The following is a 12,133-nucleotide window of genomic DNA, read 5'->3' as shown; positions in this document are numbered from 1 at the left end:
ACTTGACCTTCTTCTTTATTCTCCTGCAACAACATTCTTTTTCAAAATGTGAGCTGATTATGAGTCTAGATATTGCAGTCAAATTGGAAAGAAATTATAGAGTAGCAACAACAGTAGAGACAAATAAAATGAAATTAGGAGTGTTTGAGTGTATCAGCAGAGCGAAAAAAAGACTCATAATAAATTAAAGTAGCACGTCGAATAAAATTATATAAAAATCTAGGTATCATAGATTCAGGAGTACTCTCACTTGCATGGAGTATAGTGCAATATTGTTGTGATAAGAATACCTTATCTCACCTTATGTGATGTTCACTTTTCATAAGATACAGTTTCTTAAGGATGACTGTATTTAATATAGTTTGAAAAAACGAAGCCTTGCACATGTATAAATAAGAGTGTAAGCTGAGGCTTTTGACACATAACAGAAACAATAAAAAATTATTCTCTCTTTTCATATATTGTTCTCTTCTTTCTCTCTTACAAATAAGTTGCTATATATATTAGTAGATATATATAAATTATCTTTATTATACTGAGTTAATTATATTGGCAAATAATACTAGAGTCTTCAATTTCTTATTTTATCTTCTTTATTTATTTATTTTACAACAGGTTATCAGCACGAAACTCAGATCAAATTTTAGGAAGACTCAGGTAACAAATTTTTATTATATTGGCTACGCAAATGTTGGCTACTTGTCTGATCCACATAAAGGGAGATCTCAAATAGAATATCTGTTTACATATGACGGAACAACTATATCATGGAGGTCCACGAAATAGACGATTGCTGCAACATCATCTAATCATGCCGAAATACTAGCGATTCATGAAGCAAGTCGCGAGTGTTTTTGACTCAAGAGTTTGATCCAATATATTCTGTCATCATGTGGTTTGATTGATCATAAGATAGCTCCAACTGTCCTGTTTGAAGATAATACATCATGCATTTCTCAAGTTAAAGGTGGATATATCAAAGGTGATATAACAAAGCATATTTCTCACAAATTCTTCTTCACTCATGATCTTAAAAATCAAGGGACAATTGATATCCAACAGATCCGCTCAAGTGACAATCTGGCAAATTTATTTACAAAGTCACTCTCAAAATCCTCCATTGAAAGATTGGTACATGAGATTCGGATGCGCCGATTTTGAGACATAAACTGATGTCGACAAGAGGGGGAGACTGTACTCTTTTTTCCTTGGTCAGATTTTTTTCCCATTGGATTTTTCTTGACAAGATTTTTAATAAGGTAGTCCCTATCACTAAAGGATATTGTACTCTTTTTCCTTCATTAAGATTTTTTTCATTGGATTTTTCTTTGGTAAAGTTTTAACGATGCAATAATCCTAAATGGTTATCAAAGAGGGAGTGTTGTGATAAGAATACGTTATCACACCTTATATGGATGCTCATTTTTCATAAGATACAGTTTCTCAAAGATGACTGTATTTAGTATAATTTGAAAAAGTGAAGCCTTGCACATGTATAAATAGAGACATAGACGGAGACTTTTGATACACAATAAAATCAATAAAAAATTATTCTCTCTTTTTATATACTCTTCTATTCTTTCTCTCTTATAAATAAGTTGCTATATATATTAGTAGATATATATAAATTATCTTCAATAAATTAATTATATTGTCTAATATTAATACTAGAATTTTTTATTTCTTATTTTATCTTCTTTATTTATTTATTTTATAACAAATATGATAATAGTAGTGGTATTGTTATGAGTTATGCCAGTAAAAAGGAGGAATGTAAAGATGATGGTTAGTAATGACAAGGGTGATAATATTAGTGATATAATGAAATTCATAAAAAAATAAAAAAAATTAAAATTTAAAAAAGTATTGATATTAGAATTAAAAAAATAATTTAAAATTTTTAAATAATTTTTTAATATTTAAATAATTATATCATATAAAATTCATCTTTTATAAATACAATTATAATTTTATTTTTATAAATAAATTTATTAATATTTAAATTTTTTTTTATAAAAATAGTAGTTTACTTTGAATTTTTGACAAAAGTACCATAAATAGAAATATTTGTACCAACAAACATTGAACCATAAAACAAGGTAATTTATTCAAATAAATAAAGTTGGTGAAACTTTTATCCAAATACACAAAATAGAAACATGTTATGTGCATGTGCATTTTTATCTTTCTATGTAATCCGTGGGAAGTAACCACCAGGGACGAATTATGAATGGTGAGTGTTGTGTGTAAACAGTGGCAAGTCGCAACGGATTACAAAGGGAGGAAGCAATGCATAAACCGTGGCCGGCTCCCACGGTTTATGAAAATGGTGCAGTAAACTTAAACCGCTCTAGCTTCCCACGATTTACGTGTTAGGGGCTATAAATACATAATCCGCTGAAGCTCCAATAATAATTATTGATATTCATCCAATATGTTTTCTTTTTTTTATCTTATTAAAAAATAAAAAATTTTACTCCAATCACAGTTAGACATACTGAAATATTATTACGTATCAGTGTATTCAATTTTATTTTTAATATGAATTTTTAAAATAAATTTAAAAATAATATATATTATTATTTATAAGACTAATAAGACTAATTAATCAACATAAATCTGCTCTATTAATATATTAAAATTTTAAACTTATTTTTATTGTATAACAGACCAGAACAAATCAAACTAAATAAAAATCAGACTACAGGTCTCGTCAAACTGCCTGACCTTTTCTTCACCGGTATCAATAAGGTAACTTAACCTCTAATATTTGTACATCTCATACTCAAAATAATTTAAGTATTGAAGAGTTTTTGCAAGTATTTTCACCAATCAACTCCAAACTCCTCCAAAATAATAATTAATATTTTTTTGGTGACTACAATAATTAGGACTCACTTTGGGTAAATAATTTAAATAAATTCTTTAAAAAAAGCTTAAAATATAAGAATTTTTATTGATAACAGATTATAAATAAGTTATTTTGTGTTTAGATTTTTAATTATAAAAATACTTATTTTAAAGTTGTAGCGTTTTGATAATTAAGTCAAAAAATACAATTTTTTCACAAGAAATGGATAATAACAAATACTTGTTGATTTTCTATAACCTAATCACTAAGATTACAATTATTTAGACAATTAATTATTTATGTGCTCTCTTATTAGTTTCATTTTTTAGGTAAAAACCTGTTCTTCTACTTCATCTTCACCCATAACAGTGTTCTTGTATGTGGTAAATAGTAATAAAATTTTAATTCACAATAATCTTGATGGCAATGCCAAAAAAATTATTATGTAGTTAGTGTTTGCTGTTTTATTATGTATGATATGGTAGATACAAATAAAAAATAAATGTGAAATATGTGTCAATGTATATTTTGTTGCTTCTTTTTATTTTTTTTACTTCTATTAAAATTTCTTCCTCTTTTATTGGGGTCAAGAACTTGCTATAACTAACTATAAAAATAACAGCATCTCTATAAAAAATAAAATCACATAGAAAAAAATAAAATTAAAACTGAAATTTTATACTGCACATAATGTTAAATACAAATTTAATAATAAAAATAGAGTAGTAAAAAAAATAGATGGAATATATGCAATAGGTGATTCAGATGGAACATTATTTTAAAATGGTGATGGAAGGTCTATATTTTCAACAGATAAATCATTACGTGACAATAATGGTAGAAAGCCACATTACGTGAAAATGATGGAAGGCAATACTTCATATACCGTTGTAGCCTACAACGTTTTATCATCACCTCGCAGCCTTAGTAAACCGTAGTGGCTTGTCACGGTTTACACATAACACCCATCATTCATAAACAGTCTCTGGCAGCCACTTGCAACTACAGTTTATGTAGAAATGAGAAACTGTGGTTGCTTCCCACGGATTACATAGAAAGGTGAAAATGCACATACACGTAACATGTTTCTGTTTTGTGTATTTGGGTAAAAGTTTCACCAACTTTATTTATTTGGGTAAATTGCCCATCAAATAATGAATTCTTTATTCACGAATAAGAAAAAAAATGCTATGATCGTAAAGGAAAAAAGAAAAGCATTTTGAGTGGCATGGCCACAATATATAGAATAAAGTGAGGTGATTTGATTCTTCTTCATGTATCTGCACCACCCGCTCCGAATCCTCACCGCCTTCGTCACCATTCGCCACCATCTCTTTCAACCATGCTTCTTCCGTAAACTGCGGTATCTATCTCCTTCTCCTCCTTCTTCCTTTTCGCTTTTTGGTATCCACACTTTCCCTTCTTTCATTTCATCTCTCTGTTTGCTTGCTTATTGTTTCTAAATCCAATTTGTTACTTTCAGCTTCTTCTTCTTCTGTTTCTTTTCATCTTTTTCTTTCTCTTACGTGATCTGGCTCATTGAGTTTTGCATCCCTTTGTGATCTCTTGAATCTGCAACTTCTATTCCATACAATCCAAAATAGCAGGAACAAAATTGTGTTTGTGTTAGTTATCAACAACTACATATGTGTCTCTGTTTCTTTGTTCTTCATTTTTTCATGTTGAAATGCATTCTGGGCTGTTTTCAAAATCACTTTTTTCCCCATTCAAACTTCATTTTTTTCTCCATATGTTCAATTTATTTAGAGGTTCACATGTTTTATTAGTTGCTATAATGTGATAAAAACTGGTTTTTGCATATAATTGCTCGTTAAATTGATAGGTGTACACTGACATGAGCTTAACACTTAGTTTGTGACATTTTATGAGTTTAGAAGACATAAAAAAATAGAGCACAGAGCTTAGAGCATAGACTGAGAATTTTGCATGCATATTTCATCTGCAGAAGGTGGTGTTGGCAGTGGTGTGGAGGCTGCAGCTTCTTGCTCAGATCCAATCCAGTTTTCGGACACTTTTTCAATACGAAAAATGAACCTTGCTCTGCGGTTGCTGCCTTCTGAGCTCACTTGTCCAACAAGTGAAAACATTCAATATGCAAATGTGAACTTTCTTTTGTTCAAACCGTCGGTGAGAGTCTCTTGTTTTATTAAGAAAGATGATGTGCAGCCATCGAACTATGATAGAAAGAATGTGACTATATCTTGCCAATTGATGCATAGTCAGTTAGAAGAGTCATTTAAAAGAAAAAAAAGGCTACAGGTGCCTTTGCCTTTACAGAAGCCAGATTTTGTGAGAACATTGTTGATTGACAACTATGACAGTTACACATATAATATATATCAGGAGTTATCTGTTGTTAATGGAGGTATGCCATTTTTATCTTTCTTTTGAAGGTGGATGTGATTTAAAGTTGAAGATCTGCAGAATGGTAGTGTTGTAATGGTCAATCATTAGATTCTCTCCTTAGAATTGCTGTTTTATGTATAGAATTATAGATTCAAATATATATATATATATATATATATATATATATATATATATATATATATTTGGAGTGAATCATTAGCTTCCCACTTGTTTAGAAATGAATTATCTTGTAATTAAGAATCAAAATAAACAGCTGGTTTTGTTTTTAATTTTGCCAGTCCCTCCTGTGGTAATCCAAAATGATGATTGGATATGGGAAGAACTTAGCCATTACTTGTATGAAGAAAATGCATTTGATAACATTGTAATATCGCCTGGACCTGGTTCTCCAGCATGCCCACAAGATATAGGTGAGAACATGGATGTCTTTGTGGAGTTCCCATTATGCATTTATTTACTTCTCTGGAAGATGCAACCGAAAAATAAGTTGCTAAACTTGTTGATTGATGGTCTTTATGCATGACTTCATCATCTTAGACGAGTATTTGTATATTGTCATTGGATGCTACTTCAGTTTTTCCCACAGATACGCTTTTGACTTTTCTATTTTTTTTAGGGGGTTGTTTGTGAGTTGGGGTTCTGGAAGGAAAGAAAAGGTTTGTGGTGTCAAATTATGAATTTTTATGCTACAAACCCTTCCTTCTCTTCCCCTCCCCTCCAAAGTCCCAATTCGCAGATTCAACTCCTCCTTTTTCTAACCATATAAGTGAAATATCCTCAAAAGAATGGATTGTCGGTATAACTATGCCTATATGTGTTTTTAAAAGATATAATTTTCATAGTTTAATCTTATAATTTTAATGTAGTATGTGTGTTGATCTTTGTGTTATGAGGTGTCGAGATTCTTTATCTTAATAGGAAATGATTTTGTATGCGTCAGGTATTTGTCTTCAACTACTGCATAAATGCTGGGATATACCTGTTTTGGGTGTTTGCCTCGGACACCAGGTATTTTCTCCTACTTTATGCATTGATTACGCTCCCCCTTCCCCTCTTTCCCCGGGACCAATATAATGGTCTATTGTTTGATAATATGGTAAACTAATCCTTGTCCACAAATAATTGATATTGGCTATGGAGTTATTCACCAATTTCTCTTGTAAAATCCTGGCGTGTTTTCACATGTTACCTACTGCTACATAGTATCTTAAAGTTAATATTGTTACTCATCTTTTTGATGATATGATTTGGTAGGCATTGGGATATGTTCATGGAGCTCACATTGTCCATGCGCCCGAACCAATCCATGGGCGTTTGAGGTATGACCCAAAAATTCAGAAACTTGTATGCTGATTTTTCAGTATTATTATGTACTTATTATCATCAGGAAGATGAATTCACGTAAATTAAAATGTCATTTATAGGTATAATATTATAATATTTATTCCTTACTTCTTGCATTTTATCTCTTTCTACCATGTAGTGAAGTTGAGCATGGCGGCTGCCAGCTTTTTCATGGCATACCATCTGGCAGGAATTCAGGTTTCAAGGTATGTTTGCCACTATAGCCTAAAGATAATGAATTTGAATCCTCAAACATTTTAAAGAATTCAAATATTCACGTAGTATTCAATCCTGAAGTTATCATATTCATAATTGAGACATAAAAGTTATTCAATATTAACCAAAGATTGTTGCATTTAGAAACTCGAGAACATTTCACAAACCAAATGCCCCATATTGTAGTTCATTATGATAATTTGGATTTCAGGGTGAAAAAATGGCTGTGCAGTTAGATAATTTGTTGATAATATCAGAATATTATGTATGGTGCACCATGATTGGATTATTAACGTAAATTAGTCCCTTGCAATTTATGGTTAATTCATTTTATTCTTGTCAAAAGTTGAACAAGATCTATCTAATCTACCACCAGCAGTAGTAATACTTCTTTATCCCATATTTCAGGTGGTTCGATATCATTCATTGGTTATAGATTCTAAATCACTTCCTGAAGTGCTCATTCCAATAGCTTGGACGTCTTCCTCAAGCACACATCCATTTGTTGGGCCGAAGGATCATAACATCTCCAATGCTCTTGGAACACAAACAGATAAAAATGTCTTCATTGATTCTTTTTCACCTAAAGCAGAAAATGGAACAACGAGAAGTCCAAGAGTTCTTATGGGGATCAAGCATTGCACAAGACCGCACTATGGCGTGCAGGTGTTATGTACAGACATTGTTTAATTATAATGTCGGTCTTTGTTTTTATTGGTTTAATCTTTTTTATGAACTATGTTCAACTCAACACTTTTGACCTTCAGTTTCATCCAGAGAGTGTTGCAACCTTCCATGGAAGTCAAATATTCAAGAATTTCAGAGATATTACAAATGAGTATTGGCTGAGATACAGATCATCACAAAGCAGAGAAAAATGTGTTCATTCTTACGGTAAACCAAAGAACTTTTTGTATGTAAATGCAAATCCATTCTGACACGTGTGCTTATCAAATTATTTTTGTGTGGCCACTCCTCTTGCATGGTGTGCTACAAATATTAACCAGTATGTCGGTCATGCCAAAGTGACTCAAATCTTTGTAACATGGTTTCCATGTTTTTACTATTATTTTTATTACCATTGAGTTCCATGTAATTTACTTGAGCAGTAAACTTTCTTTAGCACACATGCAGGTTTCAAGTGCTAGTAGACATTGTGGAGATTCGTATAGAAGTATTAATTCAGAGAACAGTAAAGTTGATCACCTAAATAAGGTAGTTAATGGTCATCGACATATGGTAGATGATAATGCTGAGATGACTCGTTTAGAAAAGTTCAACGTTGCAAATGTTCATCATGAAAGAACTGATAGAAAATGTTTGAAGTTGAAATGGAGGAAATACACTCACCTGGCTAGTCAAGTCGGTGGTGCGAAAGGTATATTTTGTGGGTTGTTTGGACGTGAACCTGAAAACACTTTCTGGTTGGATAGTTCTTCCACAGAGAAGGTATTTTTTATATGAATTCCTTGTTTTTCTTTCTCCTCCTTTCCTTTTCAGTGATTTTGGATAAGTAACAGAAAGCTCTTATTCTAATCATCTTCCACATGGTAGATCTTTTCTCACTTGGATCATGAAACTCTTAATTTTTATACAACTTGCATCTCATCATCTGTGCTAATCTATATGCCACGTCTTCCACCGCAACTTACTGTTCTATATTTAACATTATTCTTGCCATCCTAATTAGGGAAGAGCACGCTTCTCATTCATGGGAGGAAAAGGTGGACCACTTTGGAAGCAATTGACTTTCAGACTATCTGATCAAAGGTTTGAAATTTATACTCTTTACTATTAAATTACTTTGTAATTATCTCTTCTCTTTTCATCGATTCTCTTCATTATTATAGATTATTTTTCTCTATCATCGTCATCATCATCATGCATTGTGTTTCAGTTTATGCATCATTGATTGTCACAGTTATCTGCATTGATGCATTGACATGAAAAAACCTTTCTATTTACCATTACAATGGTCATACCTTTTACTCTTCCGTACATTCTTAGATGAATAATGTATATTTCATTATTTTTCCAGTGATGGGTGTTCGAAAGGTGGTGGCTACTTGTCAATGGAAAGTTGTCAAGGTTCCACTGAAACAAGATTCTTGGAAGAAGGTTTCTTTGATTTTTTGAACAAGGTTGGTAGATGTACCTTGGAACCGATCAACTTCTTTATTGTACCTTAAGAGATATAGGGCTATGCCTAATCCTTTTCTATTTGCATAAGGTTCCTAGAACATAGGATCTTGACATGGGATCAGAGTCTTCATTAGGAATACTATCCTTATCATCTCCATGTACCATAATTACGTCGAATTTAAGCAGAAGGTAAAATGGGCCCACACGCCTATCTTTCAATGCCAAAAAGTTATAGTCTGAAGGAGAGTGCTAGAGGGTAGAGAACTAGAGATATAAAATCACTATTGGCTCAATGGCTCCTGCCCAACAACTTAAGATTTCAAGATAGTTGGTCCTTGACACTTGTCATGTTTAGTTTCTTTGGTTTGGTTTTTCGAGGATATTTTGCCCTTCCTTTGCAATGTTGTCCCCTTTTTCTCCAATGAAATTTCTTTCTCCCGAGAGAATGTGTATATCCCAATTAATAAGCAAGAAATATGTAGATATGACATATATAATAAAGATCCTTAATGTGCATGATTGTGGTTTAGACCAATAAAATGCCATATTTGGCTTTGAATTTTGCTCTTTTGATTAGACCTGAAGAAAGGGGTGTGTAGGATGCAGGATAAAGTAAACTGAGCAGAGACAAAAAAGTATAATTTTTCTTTGAACAGCCTTCATTTGTGTACTTTGTATTTTTCTTTGTACAAACTTGTATCTTCCCAATATTAACAGGTCTATATTCATTTATAATTATCATAATCCAATATGTTATTTTTTCTTCTCATGTAAATATATTGCCTTCTTCATTTGGCAGGAGCTTCAATCATATCACTATGATGAAAAAGATTACGAAGGTCTCCCATTTGACTTTCATGGTGGATATGTTGGTTACATCGGGTAGGTGGTAAAACTCAAAGCTATTGTATGTCTACACTGAGTAACTAAATGCTTAGTTCAAGCAATGGCATTGTTTTCTTTCAAGTTGTGCCTTTCTAATTGTGATCTCTTTATTTTGTGCATGCGATCACCTTTTCTTTCTCATCTATGAATTTCCTCTGATGCAGGTATAACCTCAAAAGTGAATGTGGTGTCGCATCTAATCGTTACAAATCCGAAACTCCAGATGCTTGTTTTTTCTTTGTCGACAGCCTTGTAGCTGTTGACCACAAAAATGACAATGTTTATATATTGGCTATACATGAAGAAAGCTCAAGCATGACACAGTGGTTGGATGATGCTGAGGAGAAGCTTCTGAACTTAAATGGCTCTGAGATAATGGGATCAGAAAAGCAGTATCTTCATCCTCTAACTTGTTCCTCACAAAAGGCCGGTTTTGCAGCTGAAAAATCTAGAGAGCAGTACATTGAGGATGTAAAGAAGTGCCTGGAATACATTAAAGATGGAGAAAGCTATGAGTTGTGCCTCACAACTCAGATGAGGAAACCGATCGAGAATTTAGACTCTCTTGGACTCTATCTTCATTTGAGAGAAAGGAATCCAGCACCTTATGCTGCGTGGCTTAATTTTCCGAAGGAAGACTTGTGTATTTGCTGCTCTTCCCCTGAGAGGTTCTTGCAGTTGGATAGAAATAATATCCTAGAAGCTAAGCCCATTAAGGGTACAATAGCTCGTGGTGCTACCGCCGAGGAAGATGAGCAACTCAAATTGAAATTGCAACTCAGGTGATCCACTTTTCTCTGGGTACTATTTAGGTCTTTTCATCATCATATCCTGAAATATTGCTACTAAAGCTTAAACTATGGTTTCTCACTTTCTCGAAAGTTGTTTTGTCATGTGATATATTGATTCTCGGAGTTTAGCTGATGCCTCTGTGATTTGAAAAACTATCAAGACTCTTTGAAATGTGTGATGACCTATGCTTGGTTGCAAATGAAGTTGTGTATGTAGTTCAGAATATTTTATCTATAGACATATGCTGTCCAAGAAAATTAAACTCTTAAATTAACAAAATCCGAAATCTTAACATGCTGGTAGTTTAAGACGAAGATGGGTGAATATGTTATGAACTAACTGGCTTGCTCTCTCTCAGTGAAAAGGATCAAGCTGAAAATCTGATGATTGTGGACCTTCTAAGGAATGATCTCGGTCGGGTCTGTGATCCAGGATCTGTCCATGTGCCACATCTCATGGATGTGGAGTCGTATGCAACTGTTCACACAATGGTGAGCACGATTCGTGGGAAGAAGAGGTCTGACGCCAGTGCAGTAGATTGCGTAAGAGCTGCATTCCCAGGTGGTTCGATGACTGGTGCTTCAAAGTTGAGATCGATGGAACTTCTTGATTCCATTGAAAGTTGTTCTCGAGGTATATACTCCGGTTGTATCGGATTTTTTTCGTATAACCAGACATTTGATCTTAATATTGTCATAAGAACGGTGATTATACATGATGGTGAAGCTTCAATAGGAGCTGGAGGTGCCATTGTTTCTTTGTCGAACCCCGAAGACGAGTACAAAGAGATGATCCTGAAAACAAAAGCCCCAGCAAAGGCAGTGATAGATTTTGAATAGTTTTGAGAAGTCACACAACAACTTCCCCCAACAAACTTCAATCAAAGCATTTATTTCATATCATCCCACTAATTATTTAATCTTTACATAGAAGGAATATTAAAGAATATTTTGTTTTAGGTACTAGATTCAATTGTTCTGGGGTTAGAAATCAATTGGTTTTCTTTTCAATCTGAAGAGTGTCTTATTATTCTGTTGTAGCAATGGCTGCATTGTACTATAGGTTTCTGTATACTGTAATTTCCCCAGTTTCTTGTATACATGAATTATTACCTTGCAGTTTGGTGACAATTTTATTCATATATATAATATTCTCACCTTTGCCTCATACTGTTTCTGCTATTATGTTGCTGCTACATGAATAATAATAAAATCATGTACTATTAGAAAGATGTTTATTTGGAATGAGAGTGGTTTATTATTGTTGCCTTAATTTTATTATTGTGAAGGATCATTTTACTTTCAGAAAATGTGAGAAGGCAAATTTAATATGCGGAGTTGTTGACTTGGATGTTTAAATGTTTACAATAATCTTAATACCCTCACTAGTCATTAATTCATAAATTGCTTGATTAGTGCAATGATTTAGTAGGAGCACCTCAATGTTCTCATTTGGCAAAAGACCATGAATCGTTGTAAGCTCACAAGATTTAGTTTTTTTTTTTTTTTTTTTTTT

The 12,133-nt window shown here is 32.8% G+C and overlaps 1 protein-coding gene across 2 annotated transcripts; it reads left to right on the top strand.

Annotated features, from left to right (window-relative positions):
- Nucleotides 1-4,055: 4,055 nt before the first annotated feature.
- LOC112712590 (aminodeoxychorismate synthase, chloroplastic) lies at nucleotides 4,056-11,785 on the top strand. Of its 2 annotated transcripts, none has more exons than XM_025765519.3 (14): nucleotides 4,056-4,214; nucleotides 4,818-5,237; nucleotides 5,518-5,649; nucleotides 6,180-6,247; nucleotides 6,494-6,558; nucleotides 6,723-6,789; nucleotides 7,208-7,465; nucleotides 7,567-7,693; nucleotides 7,923-8,248; nucleotides 8,490-8,569; nucleotides 8,838-8,940; nucleotides 9,741-9,823; nucleotides 9,991-10,608; nucleotides 10,977-11,785. In XM_025765519.3, the coding sequence occupies exons 2-14, from the start codon at nucleotides 4,901-4,903 to the stop codon at nucleotides 11,455-11,457; spliced, it is 2,745 nt and encodes a 914-aa protein (XP_025621304.1). In that variant the 5' UTR covers nucleotides 4,056-4,214; nucleotides 4,818-4,900; the 3' UTR covers nucleotides 11,458-11,785. The 2 variants fall into 2 exon arrangements, with proteins under 2 accessions (XP_025621304.1, XP_025621302.1); XM_025765517.3 differs by having other exon boundaries at nucleotides 4,086-4,255.
- The last annotated feature ends 348 nt before the right edge of the window (nucleotides 11,786-12,133 follow it).

This window comes from Arachis hypogaea, chromosome 9, assembly GCF_003086295.3.
Source record: "Arachis hypogaea cultivar Tifrunner chromosome 9, arahy.Tifrunner.gnm2.J5K5, whole genome shotgun sequence".
NCBI classification, from domain to species: Eukaryota; Viridiplantae; Streptophyta; class Magnoliopsida; order Fabales; family Fabaceae; genus Arachis; species Arachis hypogaea.
Note: the sequence above shows the minus strand (reverse complement) of the source record. Positions and strands in the feature narration are given on the sequence as shown.